We start from the raw sequence: 16,166 nt of genomic DNA, 5'->3' as shown, positions 1-16,166 counted from the left end.
CTATCGTCTCATTCGCCCAGCTCCCTAGTTCAATCGTCGGTATCTGCATACCTAGTTCAATCTCGTTACCGACAAGTCTCTTTACTCATTCTGTAATACATCATCTTGTGACTAACTCCTTAGTCGTTTGCTTGCAAGCTTATGATGTGTATTACCGAGAGGGCCCAGAGATATCTCTCAGATACTCGGAGTGACAAATCCTAATCTCGATCTATGCCAACTCAACAAACACCTTCGGAGATACCTGCAGAGCATCTTTATGATCACCCAGTTACATTGTGACGTTTGATAGCACACAAGGCATTCCTCTGGTATCAGGGAGTTGCATAATCTCATAGTCGAAGGAATATGTATTTGACATGAAGAAAGCAATAGCAATAAAACTGAACGATCATTATGCTAAGCTACCAGATGGGTCTTGTCCATCACATCATTCTCCTAATGATGTGATCCCGTTATCAAATTACAACTTAAGTCTATGGTTAGGAAACCTTAACCATCTTTGATCAACGAGCTAGTCAAGTAGAGGCTCACTAGGGACATAGTGTTTGTCCATATATTCACACATGTATTAAGGTTTCCGATCAATACAATTCTAGCATGAATAATAAACATTTATCATGAATAAGGAAATATAAAATAACAACTTTATTATTGCCTCTAGGGCATATTTCCTTCAGGATGTTCCCTTTGTGCGTGAGAAGGTTCAGTTGGGTCAGCTACGTGTTCTTCATGTACCGACTATCCAACAGTTTGCCGACATCATGACCAAGGGGTTGCCAACTGCTGCATTCCAGGAGTTTCATTCCAGTCTTTGCATCGCCGACCCCGACGCTTGTATTGCAAGGGGGGTGTTGAATGTGACATGTCTGTATTTATTACTGATTGATCCTCCTATGATCTCTAGTCTTGTATAGATCAATGATACGTCTACAACGTATCTATAATTTTTGATTGTTCTATGCTATTATATTATCTGTTTTGGATATTATATGCTATTTTATATTATTTTTGGGACCAACCCATTAACCTAGAGCCCAGTGCCAGTTTCTGTTTTTCCTTGTTTCAGAGTTTCACAGAAAAGGAATACCAAATGGACTCCAAATGGAATGAAACTTTCGCAATGATTTTTCTTGGACCGGAAGACATCCAGAGGACTTGGAGTACAAGTCAGAGAAGCCACGGGGAGGCCACAAGGACGAAGGGCGCGCCCAGGGGGTAGGGCGCGCCTATATATTCCCATATATCCCCAAACCACCAGAGGCATCCACGAAAACACTTTTCCACCGCCGCAACATTTTGTACCCGTGAGATCCCATCTAGGGACCTTTTTCGGCACCCTGCCAGAGGGGGATTCGATCATGGAGGGCTTCTACATCAACTCTATTTCCCTTTCGATGAAGTGTGAGTAGTTTACCACAGACCTAGGGGTCCATAGCTAGTAGCTAGATGGCTTGCTCTCTCTCTTTGATTCTCAATACTATGTTCTCCTCGATGTTCTTGGAGATCTATTCGATGTAATACTTTTTTGCGGTGTGTTTGCCGAGATCCGATGAATTGTGGATTTATGATCAACTTATCTATGAATATTATTTGAATCTTTTCTGAATTCTTTTATGCGTGATTTGATATCTTTGTAATTCTCTTCGAACTATCGGTTTGGTATGGACAACTAGATTGGTTTTTCTTGCAATGGGAGAAGTGCTTAGCTTTGGGTTCAATCTTGCAGTGTCCTTTCCCAGTGACAGTAGGGGCAGCAAGGCACATATTGTATTGTTGCCATCGAGGATAAAAAAGCTGGGATTTTCATCATATTGGTTGAGTTAATTCCTCTACATCATGTCATCATACTTAATGCATTACCCCGTTCTTTATGAACTTAATACTCTAGATGCATGCTGGATAGTGGTCGATGTGTGGAGTAATAGTAGTAGATGCAAAATTGTTTCGGTCTACTTGACACATACGTGATGCCTATATTCATGATCATTGACTTAGATATTGTCATAACTTTGCGCTTTTCTATCAATTGCTCGATGGTAATTTGTTCACCCATTGTATTATTTGCTATCTTGAGAGAAGCCTCTAGTGAAACCTATGGCCCCCGGGTCTACTTTCCATCATATAAGTTTCTATTTTCCATCATACAAGTATCCGATCTACTATATTAGTTTCCGATATACTATTTTTGCAATCTTTCACTTTCCGATCTATAAACCAAAAATACCAAAAATATTTACTTTATCGTTTATCTATCTCTATCAGATCTCACTTTTGCAAGTAACCGTGAAGGGGTTGACAACCCCTTTATCGCGTTGGGTGCAAGTTGTTTGATTGTTTGTGCAGGTATTCGGTGATTTGTGCATTGTCTCCTACTGGATTGATACATTGGTTCTCAAACTGAGGGAAAAACTTATCTTTACTTTGCTGCATGACCCTTTCCTCTTTAAAGGAAAAACCAACGCAAGCTCAAGACGTAGCAATTAACTACTAGAGATATTGTAGGGTTAGTTGGCTTATCACGCAAGACATCACCTGTATATATAGTAACAGACTTCGATGAATACAATTGAGTTGCATCCTATAGTCTTCTACACACACCACTCATAGTCCGTGCCCACCTAACAGTATCAGGATAACCAGTCAACACAACTGCAGAACATGTTTCAATAATGTTTTGTCATGATTGCAGAGTCACCCCCAGGGTCCTCTGAAACTGAATATTACCCGATCCATTGTTTATCACCCCAGGCACATAAATGTTATGATTGAAGTAAATATTATACAATTTGGGGCAAGTTTGCTTGAGAGGCTTACCATCAATCCACCGGTCCTCCAAGATATAGTATTCTCCCACAATCCTTTTGCAACAAAGAGTAATTTTTTTCTTCACATCCACAAATCTAGTCCAAAATTGGGATCGTCGATCTTATGTCTGACTCCACCATATATTGATTTCTAATATATTTATTGTTTAGGATAGTCTTTGTGTGGTTTCATATTTCCACAACCATCATGAAATGGTTGTGTGCATCTTGTGCTGCAAAGGCCTGAGTACTCCCCTTTCCAAAAAGAAACTACCTTTGTGCCATAAGAACTTGGCTCATTAAATCAAGATTGAGTATGCCAAGCCCACTTGGTCTTTAGGTTAACAAACATCTCTCCACTTTACCAAATGATACTTTCTTTTGTTATACTCCTCATGCCAAAGGAATCCGGATCAGAAAAATCATGTATTTTCTAACTCCATCAAGAATTATGTAAAAACAAATCATATACGGAGGCATATTAGATAAACAAGATAGGATTAAAGTCAAATCCCTCCCAAGGTCAACATTTTGCCTTGCCAACATTCACATATATGCTCAACTTTTTTCAAATGTTCCCGTAGGACTTATTTCTAATTATTTTCTCATCAACAGGGATGCCTAAATATATCATTGGTTGATCTCCTATCCTACAGGGAAAAAAATCCTATTATATTCCACATAAGAAAACTCAGTTTTATTATGAAAGTTTTTTAACCCAACTTTTGCCCACATGCACAAATGATCACCTTTACATTGTGTGCTAGAATTAAATCACATAGTAGAAGAAAAAATAGTGGCACTTGCATACCTCATTCAACTATATTTTCCAAAACCCCTTTCACCATATTAGTTTGTCTAACAACATAACTAGGGCATCAACTCCTGGATCGAAAACAGAGGGATAAGAAATCTCCGTGCCTCATCCCTTTAAGTGTAGGAAAATAAGGCTCAACTTTGCCATTGACCTTAACACTTACATGGCCCCCCTATCAAGAGCTTGACATCATGTTTCTCATCATGTATGGTATCAAGTGCCTCATGCAAAAATTTACTCCCAGCCATTATATGTCCTTTTTACAAAAATAGCGTATACATGTGATCTCATAATACCAGCTACTGAATTAAATCTATTCGTCAAAACTTCAGTGAAAAATTTGAAACCAACATTACACATGCATATCTTTTTGAATCTTTCTAGCTTTTCGGAGTCAAAGTTGTTATCTCATAATTGAACCTAGAAATGTCTAGGACACCATTATGGAAATCATCCACTAAACCTTCGATATCCCACTTAATTATCTCCCGAAATTATGATAGAATTCTAGATAAACCCGTCGAGATTGGGAGATTTATTTTGCCTGTTTAACTAGATGTATGTTGCCAAATTTTGTATTTGGACCAGTCAATTTCATTTGGGAAGGAAGGAGGCGGCGGACCACGGAGGCCTGGGGACGCCGACAAGGCCTCGTCTGGGAACGAGCCGTGGCCGCTAGCAAGACGACGAAGGCGGCTTCGAAGGTTAACAGTTCAACATGCGCGGGGAGGGGGGGGGGAGGGGGGGTGTCGTCGGGAAATTCTAGTGGATCATCGGTTTAGAGGATGGCGGGGGTGGCGCCAACAAGGCGATGACCGCCGATGAGGGGAGGGCGGAGTGGCGAGGATGGCCTGGGAGCCCCGCTAGCGGCAGAGGCTAGCGGGCCAGCCAATAGACGTGGGCAGAGGTTGAGGAAGGTAATCCGACCGTTCATTTTGCATGGGACGGTTCAGTACAAATGAACTGGCTCAATTTTTACTATTTTCTTCAGTCAACTGTTCCCTAGCCAAGCCCTTATTTTGCTTCATTTGAAATACACCATGTTTCTCTTCCAAAAACATGTACAGTGCATAAATACGTAGTAGTAATTGAAAGCGACGGTTCTGATTTCCGACCCTCCCAATCCAATCCACAATAAACCACTCCCTCCAAAAATCCATCCATCCATCTTTCCGCTGTGTCCGGCACCGCCACCCTCGCCGCACGGCGCCTCTCCCGCCGCCGCCTCCTCCACCGCCGCGCCTATTTAACCACCTCACTCGCTCCCCCGCCGGCCCAACTGCAAGCTCCGCCATGCACGCCCACGCCCCCCACGCCCTCGGCCTCCGTGTCCCTCCCCCCGCGTTCCCCCGCCGCCGCGCTCGCCCGCGCCGGCGTCCCGCCGCGGACGTCCGCGCCTCGGCGGCCACCTCGGCGGCGCCGCAGAGAGAGACGGACCCCAGGAAGCGGGTGGTGATCACGGGGATGGGGCTGGCGTCGGTGTTCGGGAACGACGTGGACACATTCTACGACCGGCTCCTGGCCGGGGAGAGCGGCGTCGGGCCCATCGACCGGTTCGATGCCAGCAGTTTCCCCACGAGGTTCGCCGGGCAGATACGGGGGTTCTCGTCGGAGGGGTACATCGACGGCAAGAACGACCGGAGGCTCGACGACTGCATCCGGTACTGCATCCTCAGCGGCAAGAAGGCGCTCGAGAGCGCCGGGCTCAGCGCAGGATCCGACGCGCACGGCAAGGTGAGTGAGACGGAGAGCGGGGCGCGCCCTTGCCTCCGAATGAACTGAGCTCTCTGTTTTATGTGGACATTGCAGAAATAGTAGACTCTAGAGTTGAAATCATTTCCAGTTGTTTTCTTTGGCTTAGTGGAAATTTTTGTAGAAAATGTTTGGCTTGGTTATGTTATGTTTGGCATCAATTTTTATCTCCCTGAAAGCCCTTCTTGGTGCAACATACGAGTGTAGATTTCACTTCAAGACAAGCTTTGATTTATGAACAATGTAGGTTGTGATTGTGTTACATGTGTGTGACTGGCCGATGACTGTAAATCAGTATGAAAAGTTTATTTCTGTATGATTTATCTTTTATCTGAATCAGTTAGGACGATGACTGGACTGAAAATTCAGTGATCACTATTCAAATACTTGGGTACTAAACTTGAGTGCTCAAATCAAAATGCCCCAAAAGGGGCAACGTCATTGGTTGTCAATAGGAAAAAAGGTCTAATTGGATTTAGTTTGAGAAAAAAAGTATGGCTTCTTTTTGGGCAGTTTTACACCCTATAGGTTTGTTAGAAATGGCTATACATATTTGTAGCTTGATATTTGTTGAAGAAAATACAGGTTTATCTTGTTGCTTGTGAGATGATCTCATAGTTTCTTTCAAAAGGAAATTTTCTTGATGGCTTGGGAAGGAAAGAAAACCGAGACAGATAAATTTGTGTTTCTTGGTGTAAACTATTGTTCACAGATTTTATATGATCCGAACCTGCTTTGCGCATAAGCTCCTAAATCACTGCAGATGGTTTGCGCCCTAAAATCCCTGTGAACTTGTGTGAGTTCAACTTCAATAATCTCCGTGTGACGCATGTTTGTAGATAGCATAGCACTTGTCTGAAATCATAATCATCTGTTGGTTGCAACAACAGATCATACAAAAAAGTTAGAGGTGAATCCCTGAATTTATTTGATGGTCCCTTATGCAGTTGGTTAAGTTGGTTGCTTCTTCTGCCCGATAGGCTGTCAATAGGTGGCTAGTCTACCATCATTTCCATACTGCCATAAATTCCACATGTTCTCTAGGTTTCTGTTGGTTCATTTTTGATCCCGTCTTTTGAAATGTCTCTTTCGCTAATGACTTCATTGTTAACAGCTTGATGTGGGGCGGGCTGGTATTCTTGTGGGTTCTGGCATGGGTGGCCTTTCAGTATTCTCCGATGGTGTTCAGAATCTTATCGAGAAGGGATACAGAAAAATTTCACCTTTCTTTATCCCATATGCTATAACTAACATGGGTTCAGCCTTGCTTGCCATGGATGTTGGTTTCATGGGCCCCAACTACTCAATTTCAACTGCGTGTGCAACCTCCAACTACTGCTTTTATGCTGCCGCAAACCATATTCGTCGTGGTGAGGCTGATATCATCGTCGCTGGTGGAACTGAAGCTGCCATCATTCCAATCGGCCTTGGAGGTTTTGTAGCATGTAGAGCACTATCACAAAGGAACGATGACCCAATAACTGCATCTAGGCCATGGGATAAAGAGCGAGATGGCTTTGTTATGGGTGAAGGTGCCGGTGTACTGGTATGGTCGATTAACAAAAAGAATTTCATGTTTTTAAATATTTTTATGTACTTTAGAATCATTTTAGCTGTCTGCATTCCTTTTTTTTGTGTTTGTTGTTTGCTTCAGGTTGTTACATTTATTCTCAGTTCGCCACCATGAACTTCAGTCATCAATTAGATCCTACTGCTATTAGCGATATGTAACACTTAAACGGTGAAACTCTTGTTCGACAATAGGTTATGGAGAGCCTGGAGCACGCAATGAAGCGTGATGCACCAATAATTGCTGAATACTTGGGAGGTGCGGTCAACTGTGATGCTTACCATATGACTGATCCTCGATCAGATGGACTGGGTGTATCATCCTGTATTACAATGAGTCTCAGAGATGCAGGTGTTGCACCAGAGGAGGTATATCTTGAATCAACGGCCCAGCCAATTTTTGTATAGCTGCAGTTTTTTTTCCTTCCTAGCACGAGTCTAATATCAGAAGTCAAAATATTAGTGTGACAGATACGCACGTTGAAATTTTCATCTGGGGGTCCCATCGGCAAGATTCTTGTTTCTTAAGTGAATTATGATTGTTTGAATTGGGCTGGTAGTCCCCCCCCCCCCCCCCCCCCCACACACACACACACAAAAAAAAACCACAGTACTGTCACATTAGAATATAATTCATTTGTTTATAAGCTTAGTGTTCCCCAGTCAGCAGATTTTGATTCCATTTGATGTATTTTTAGGTGAACTACATCAATGCACACGCAACTTCGACACTTGCTGGTGACTTGGCTGAAGTGAGAGCCATTAAGCAAGTCTTCAAGAATCCATCTGAGATCAAGATCAATTCTACGAAGGTTCGCTCGCTCGCTTCCATGTCATTTCGTAATTGTTCTCTTATCTGATGTCACTTCCTTGCCTGCCAGTCCATGATAGGGCATTGCCTGGGTGCAGCAGGTGGGTTAGAAGCTATCGCCACTATCAAGTCCATAACTACTGGATGGGTGCATCCTACCATTAACCAATTTGTAAGTTAGTCATTATCCTGTCCAAATCTCCTGCTGGTTCATCTTGGTTCATATATATATGCTGGCGAGTGTTTAACCTTCTATTTACCTGCTTTGAGTTACCTCGTAAAGGCTTGTAAGTGTATATCTGTTAAAAACCTAGTTAAAAAAAAATCTGTTAAAATCCAGTATCTATCAGAGTACATTCCGTGCTAAGAGTAAGATGGAAGAGAAGCTGAGCTCTATTTTGCAAAATTCCTGGTTTTCTCATTGTTACACAGTCCGATTTTCTCATGTTTGAGTCATTTCTCTTTTGCAGAAGCCAGAGCCTGAAGTTGATTTTGATACAGTAGCTAATGAAAAGAAGCAGCATGAAGTGAATGTTGGTGAGTTCCTCCCCAGTCCCATCCCCCTTCTGTTGAAAGATGCTCATCATGAATGATAGCTAAATGCTCAGCAGAATAGCTCACATAGAATCTACCATCCCTTCGCGAGTGCTTACAATCATCGTCGCCAGCATCTCTATCTTTATGCGTGTTTGGTCTTGTGAATGCAGCTATTTCTAACTCATTTGGATTTGGAGGGCACAATTCGGTGGTGGTATTTGCGCCATTCAAGCAGTGATTCGCCTTCACCTCAGAGATGTAGGAGGATCCACGACATTATTCGTCCTGGCAAAACTTGGTACAGGAGGACGAACAACGGTGTCCAAATGGAATCAAAAGCTGGTAAAACTTGCTACAGGAGGACGAACATCAGTGTCCAGGTCATTTGGTGTAGTATTTCTTTAGGTGTAGCCTGCTTGATTTTACCGGCTTTTATTCATCCTCGTGGAGCAAGTTTTGATGATTGGTATGGTAGAGTGGTGCTGCCTTGATCAGGACACTGTTGTCTATATGATACAGTAATTCTTTCGGGTGCTTCCCGTGTGTAGCATGTTGTAGAAAATCTGGAATGATGTGAAGGATCCTTCATCAGTATCATAATTTGGTACATAGTTCCTTTGTATGTTCTTCCCCTTCCCTTGGCTCTACAAGTGTTGTTGTTGACAGTTTTCCGACTAATCGTCTAGCGCATGTCACTGAAGCATTATTTTTGTTGTCAGTTTTTTCGCGGGAACTATTTTTGTTGTCGTTGCTGCAATCAAGCACTTTTGTTTTTGCTAGTTAAAAATAATTACTCTTACCGTCCTATAATGTAAGACTTTTTTGACACTAACGTCTTACGTTACGTGGGTAGATTATTAAGCCGCCCTTGATGAGCTTGCCGTTGCGTGCACACCTCGTCCACAGCGACGTAGCTTAGCTAACTACTAATGTCACCACTCCACTAGGTACACCAAGTCAAGGATGAATAAACCAACGTGTCAATTTCCTGAGCGGAGTAAACGAGGCCACTGACACAGATCAAGGCCACCTTTTGTGATATGATTTGCAGAGGAAACGTGACGCTAACGCCGAGACTCGGCCTTTTATTTCCACGCAGCGACGTAGTACTATCACGAAAGGTCTCGCTCGCTAGCTGCCGTCCCCGCCCGCCTGCCGCCTCGTGCCCTCGACACGACACGACACGATGGCCGCGGCCGCGCCATCCCGCCACCGCCCCGAGGGACCTCCCTCGGAGGAGGAGGCGGCGAGGGACTGGGCGGGGCTGCCGGGGGACGCGCTGCTGGCGGTGCTCCACAGGCTAGACCACGTCGACGTCCTCATGGGGGCCGGCCAGGTGTGCAGCCCCTGGCGCTGCGCGGCGCGGAACGAGCCGGAGCTGTGGCGCCGCGTCGAGGTGCGCTCCCACGCCGACCACCGATCTCACGTCGCGGCGCCCTCCCGCGCCAGACGCCACTCCTGCTCCGTCCTCTGTGGGCTGGCGCGCGCCGCCGTCAGGCGTGCCGCGGGGCAGTGCGAGGCCTTCTGCGGCGAGGGCGCCGTGGACGACAGCGTCCTCTCCCTCCTTGCCGACTCGTGAGTTTTCTTTTCTTGCTCACCCCAATATGCTTCAGTCCCTTGCTGGCCAGTCTGCTTCAGTTTCGTACCAAACCTTCCGTGATCTGTTCGTTACAGGGCGCCTTCGCTGAAGAGCCTCCGGATCATCTCCGGCGACAGGATCGTCGACGAGAGGCTCAGCCTCACCATCACGAACTTCTCCCTGCTGGAGGAGCTGGAGCTCTCGCTTTGCACCGACGTCTACCCGGGGACGTGCGAGGCCGTCGGCACCGCCTGCCCTCTCCTCAAGCGCTTCCGTCTGAGCAAGAAGCAGTTCTGCAAGTGGAACACCAAGAACATCGACCAGGAGGCCATGGCCATCGCCACCATGGGCGGGCTGCGGTCGCTTCAGCTCTTCGCCAACCCTCTCAGCGACGACGGGCTGGCGGCCATCCTTGACGGATGCCCGCGCCTCGAGTCTCTCGACATCCGCCACTGCTTCAACGTTGGGATGGGCGCTGCTGCGATCCGAGCACGGTGTCCTGGGATCAAGACGCTGAGGCTGCCGGATGACTCCACGATCGATTACGATCTGAAGTTTTCTCCCCCGGATATGACCCCGTGGAACACCCAGGATGAGCATCAATGTGATTGGCACGAGTTGGTCTATTTCAGTTCATGGTAGTCTAGTGTACTGGTGTGCAGCTTCCCCACAAGATACCGCTGCTGTAAGTAGGAGTACAACCAAATGGACGGGTTAATAATGGCAATGATACTTTTTTTTGGTTCGTTTGATTTTGCCGACATGCTCATACACCATTTTTTTTGACTAGAACTCATACACCATCTTCACCCCTCTCCACGATAAGGAAAATCCTGGTTTATACGTATTCTTTAGTTTATGTACCTTGTCAATTTTTCTAGTACTTCACTTTTTTTTAATAAAAGGGACGACTCCCCCAGTTTCATTAACGAACAAAACATACCACCACCAGGTCCACGCGCTCCCCACCACCCCGCCAATGGGAAAAGCAAAAGAACATGGAGAAACATAGCCCAGGTGGAGAAGAAAGGAAAAAACCCAGGAGCATCTCCTATCACACCTATGAAGAGCTTCCCAACACACACATCCAGCGATTTTTGTCAAAATTACGGACTCCTGAACCCCAACATCAGCTAACCCAGGCCACTCTTCTTTTAAGACGACAAGACCATGATACTTGTGGATGATCAACCTCCTTCCAGTGGAATTCATGACGCCCAGTGTCGATGTCAAAACCGGCGAATCTTAGGTAGGGGATCCTGAATTGTGCGTTTAAGACGGATGGTAACATGAGGCAGAGAACACGATGTTTTACCCAGGTACGGGCCCTCTTGATGGAGGTAAAACCCTACGTCTTGCTTGATTTATTCTTGATAATATGAGTAGTACAAGAGTTGATCTACCACGAGATCAGATAGGTTAAACCCTAGAAGCTAGCCTATGGTATGATTGTATGTTATCCTATGGACTAAAACCCTCCGGTTTATATAGACACCGGAGAGGGCTAGAGTTACACAAGGTCGGTTACAAAGGAGGAGATATACATATCCGTATTGACTAACTTGCCTTCCACGCCAAGTAGAGTCCCATCCGGACACGGGACGAATTCTTTAATCTTGTATCTTCATAGTCCAACAGTCCGGCCAAAGGATATAGTCCGACTGTCCGGAGATCCCCTAATCCAGGACTCCCTCAGTAGCCCCTGAACCAGACTTCAATGACGAAGAGTCCGGCGCGCAGTGTTGTCTTCGGCATTGCAAGGCGGGTTCCTCCTCCGAATACACCACGGAAGAATTTGAATATAAGGATAGTGTCCGACCCTGCAAAATAAGTTTCACATACCACCGTAGAGAGAATAATATTATCACAAATCTAATCTGCTGACACGTTTTGGCAGCATGACATCACGCCATGGCCCGGTAATTATTTGAACTGTTTTTCTTTAACCAGCCCCGCACATAACGCGAGGCGGTTTCTTGACACGTCTTGTCAAAGCAGAGATCGTGTTCCCTTTATTACGGGATTCTCATCAATACAGACGTGGGTAACCCAACCGCGCCATCAATTACGACGCTTGGGGGATAAGCGAGTTTTACCAGGCTAGTGGGGGCGCATAGTTTAGTCCGCCCTTATAAAGAGATAAGATCTCACCTTTTTCTATCCACGCCTTCTTCCTCCTTGCTCATCCATTCTCGCGCACTCGAACTCCAACGCCCAAGTCCGCATCCTTCTCCTCAAGTCTCTCCAAACATGTCCGGAGCGGGAGGCAAGTGGATGGCCTCCTCCATCACGGAGGGACACATCAAAAAGCTACGTGGAGCCGGATACTTAGCCGCGGATATCGCGCACCGGCTGCCAGCCGCGGGGCAGATCGTCCCTACCCCGAAACCTCACGAGAGGGTGGTTTTCCTCCCCCACTTCGTCCGCGGACAGGGGTTTCCCCTCCATCCATTCGTCCGCGGCCTCATGTTCTATTACGGGCTGGACTTTCATGATCTGGCCCCGAATTTCATCCTCAACATCTCGGCGTTCATCGTCGTGTGCGAGGTTTTCCTCCGCATCCGGCCCCACTTCGGCTTATGGCCGAAGACCTTCAATATCAAGCTGAAGGTAGTAGGCGGCCAACAAGCGGAATGCGGCGGAGCCATGGTGGGAAAAATGCCCAATGTTACATGGCTCGAGGGCTCCTTCGTGGAGACCATAAAGGGGTGGCAATCGGGGTGGTTCTACATCACTGAGCCGTGCGACACCAACTGGGTGGCCACCCCCAAGTTTCGATCCGGAATCCCCACGCGGCTCACTTCTTGGAAGAAGAAGGGCCTGTCCTGGGGTTCATCGGTGGAGCTGGATGGACTCCAGAAGTGTATCCGGAACATGACAAGCAAGAAACTTAAGCTTGTCAACATAGTCCAGGTCATGCTCTTCCGCCGGATCCTCCCGTGTCAACAACGGGATTTCAACTTATGGGAGTTCAACCCGGCCCAGCACCAGACTCTACACGAGCTCTTCGACACGACGCATAAGGACATCTGGAGGGTGTTGTTCAAGGGCGCCGAGGTCCCTCCTTCTCTTACCGAGGACCGCGGGCTAAGCGTGAAGCGCCCTGCGAATCCGATAAGTTCTATACATCTGGTAGGATATTTATTTCCCATAGCTTAACCAGGTGAGGGGTCTGAGCTACCATGCCTTTGACAGGACTGGGTGGAGACATCGGAGCAGATTAACTGTCCGGCCCCTCTGCCCGAAGACCATGCGGACGCTCTCCTGACGGAGATGCAGACTCTGGCTCCTTATGAGGTGCCGGAGAAGATCAAGAAGAAGGCCAAGGGAACCCGAAATAGTTCCTGGCGCTAGGTGGTATCGGACTCATTGTCCGATAACACCGAGACACGCTCCTCCCGTGAAAATGAGGAGAAGGAAGATGAAGATTCTCCCCCTCCAGCCGGGGGAGACAAGAAAAGGAAGGCCGCCCCAACCGGGGACGCCGAAGGGTCCAAGAAGGGAAGGACTCGCCTTCCGGACTGCTCCACCACCGCCGCCGACGGCGAAGACGAGTGGCTGCTCAGGGCCAAGCCCCTGGCGAAGTCGTAAGTATTCGGATACCAGAGTAACTCATAGCATACCTTTGTCGCACTGCTTCTCCTAACGTCGAATATGATTATGCAGTCCGCCCCAAGCCCGTATCGATGCATCATCGTCGGACGGTTCCTTGGACTCATCGGACATGAATAGTGATACACTTCCAACCGCCTCCTCTCCTTGCCCTACGGAAATGCCGAGGTATTGTCTCAAGGGGCACCGAGCCGGGGGGGAGACAGTCCCGGAGGCGCCTCAAGGCGACCTTCCGGACTCCAGGAGCAAAGGGAGCAAGGCTCCCAGTGGCTCCAAGTTCGGCCCTCAGCCGGACACCGTGCCGGAACCTCCAGCGGTTCCGGACTCGAGCAGGCGGCCCTCTTCCAAGAGGGGCAAGTCGCCCGTGCCGGTGACCTCTGTCCATCCAGAGGCACCGGACAACCTGCTGGGAGCGCTTCGCGGCGCTTCCATCGACGAAGAGCACCGCACTATTATGAGTGCGGTGATCAAGAAGGTTCAGTCCGCCAAGAGCGGACTGACTGAAGCCTGTGCCAGCCTTCTAACAGGCTTTGAGGTAAGTATTTAAAATATAGGAAAATATTACCGCAGAGACAGTAGCCCCTAATGCTCTGTTTGGTGTTCACAAAGAAAAGCCGAATAGAGGATCAATAATATCTGCAGGAGACTAATATAAGTATGTCTGTATGCGTATGTAGGCTTCGCTGCTGACCTCTGCCGCACTGACTGCGGAGGTCGCGCACTGAAGCAGGACCTCGAGCGGTCCGAGAAAGAGCTCGGCCTTGCCAAGAGGCAGCTCGAGGAGAACAAAGGTAAGTAATACCTTGTCTATAGAAAAAAGAAAATATGGTTGCGAACTGACAGGATCATCATGAATGTGCCAGGGGCCACGACCGAAGTGGAAACCCTGAAGCAATCGTTGTCCGAGGCCGAAAACAAAGCGGTCAAGGAGCGCACCGAGCGGGAGAAACAAGAGGCACGGGTGGGCGAGGTGCAGCAAGAGCTCCAGGCTCTCGTGAAGAAGCATGAGGCTTTGGAGCTTGACTCGAAGACGCGAGAGTCCGAGCTTAACGCGACCCTCGAGAGCACAAAGCATGCCAAGGCCGAAGCCCAAAAGGCCCTCCAGGAGATTGAGGCGATGAGGAGGATAGCGGCGGGTAAGGCATTCAATATGCAAAGCAAGCATGTGAAAGTAAATTACTTGTTACTTACCCGAGTCCGGAGCTCTCCAGGAGCATTCGCAGATTTGCCCCACAGCGTGTCGGATGCCGCGAAATTTTACCAGGCCGAGGAGGAAAGCTCGACAGAGAAGCTGTTCTGGTCTAAGTATACTGGGACCGAACACCCGATGCCTATGAGCGACCAGCTGAAGCAACTGGTCGAGCTGCACAAGGCGGCCGAACAGGCCATGAGGGGCCTTATGGTCCGAATGTGGCCTGATGACTCCCTTCCCAACAGCTACTTCGGCCCGGTGAGGCGGCTTGTGGATGGCTGCCCACTGCTGGAAGTCATAAAGCGGTCCGTCTGCATCGAAGGTGCACGCCGGGCTTTTGCCCGTGCGAAGGTGCACTGGGCCAAGATGGACGCCGAGAAGCTGGTGAAGGAGGGGCCGCCGCAGGGCAAGGAGCATCGCCACCCCGAGATGTATTATGAGGGTGTCCTGAAGGGTGCCCGTCTTGTGGCGGACGAGTGTGCGAAGGATGTAATTTTTGAATGAACTTGCTCGTGTGATCCTGTATTATGAAAACTTGTTCATGTGCGCTATGCAACGCTTGTTTGAATTTAAAATATTACCTTCTGTCCGGCTGTTTATCAAATCTGAGAGATGGCCAGTCGTCGGCTTCTGCCCCCATGCCACGAGTGCTGGGGTGTTCGGGATAAACCTGAGCACTCTTCTTCCCATTGTTGGGTCCTTCGAGGGAGGTTCTCAGCACAACGAACAAGGCAACCGGACTATAATGCTTTATCACTTTCACTTAGCCATAGAATTCTACAATTTTAAATTTTGGCGAAGCCCCTAGTATTCGGAAGGCCGAATTCAGGGCGCTATGCACGCCTTAAGCCGGACAAAGCCGACTCCTCGCTCTAAGCGGCATAAGTCTTTAGGGACTCGAGACCTCTCGAACAGCGACCAACTCTTGCCTTATCATGACAGTCAGTTTTAGCTTTCTCTACCGAGGTGCTTAGCCCAACTGAACCGGGGCACAATCGCAGTAGTTCTCCCAGTGCTACCTTAGCCGATATAGCGAAACGTAAGGTACAAAAACATGGGAGCCGGGCAAACCCAACTATTGACCCAAGACATGATTCGGAGCTGATGCATATAATGCTATAAGTTCGGGGTGCCGCACTATCGAAAGTGTTCGGACTTCTCACGCTGTATTATGGGGTATGCTTAAGCCCCTGGCGTATTGGCCGTACTAGAGTGTACAGGTGCTGAATGTCATGAATGAACATATATATATATATAAAGAAAGAAAGAATAGAGAATGCGGTAATAGTCTAGTGCTATGCATTGTTTATTCAAAAAGGTGCGTCGAAGCATAATGATACAAGTAGTGCGATAAGCAAAAAGTAGGACTATTTGACATGTCCCCTCCAAGGGCAAGCTGAGAAATGGTATTTAAAGCAGGTATTTCACTTGTTATCAGAAGCCACCTGGGAGTTCCGTGGTGCGATGAAGCTTTCTGCCTCCTTGATTGT

At 47.5% G+C, this 16,166-nt stretch overlaps 2 protein-coding genes across 2 annotated transcripts; both read left to right on the top strand.

Annotated features, from left to right (window-relative positions):
- Nucleotides 1-4,750: 4,750 nt before the first annotated feature.
- LOC125538404 (3-oxoacyl-[acyl-carrier-protein] synthase I, chloroplastic) lies at nt 4,751-8,915 on the top strand. Its single transcript, XM_048701658.1, has 7 exons — nt 4,751-5,358; nt 6,491-6,922; nt 7,141-7,314; nt 7,644-7,757; nt 7,827-7,928; nt 8,227-8,293; nt 8,464-8,915. The coding sequence occupies exons 1-7, from the start codon at nt 4,918-4,920 to the stop codon at nt 8,529-8,531; spliced, it is 1,398 nt and encodes a 465-aa protein (XP_048557615.1). The 5' UTR covers nt 4,751-4,917; the 3' UTR covers nt 8,532-8,915.
- A 417-nt stretch (nt 8,916-9,332) lies between these two features.
- Nucleotides 9,333-10,618, top strand: LOC125538405 (putative F-box/LRR-repeat protein 23). Its single transcript, XM_048701659.1, has 2 exons — nt 9,333-9,868; nt 9,968-10,618. Exons 1-2 carry the CDS (start codon nt 9,480-9,482, stop codon nt 10,512-10,514), a joined length of 936 nt encoding a protein of 311 aa, XP_048557616.1. The 5' UTR covers nt 9,333-9,479; the 3' UTR covers nt 10,515-10,618.
- The last annotated feature ends 5,548 nt before the right edge of the window (nt 10,619-16,166 follow it).

The sequence above is a fragment of the Triticum urartu genome, chromosome 2, assembly GCF_003073215.2.
Source record: "Triticum urartu cultivar G1812 chromosome 2, Tu2.1, whole genome shotgun sequence".
In the NCBI taxonomy this organism is placed as follows: domain Eukaryota; kingdom Viridiplantae; phylum Streptophyta; class Magnoliopsida; order Poales; family Poaceae; genus Triticum; species Triticum urartu.
Note: the sequence above shows the minus strand (reverse complement) of the source record. Positions and strands in the feature narration are given on the sequence as shown.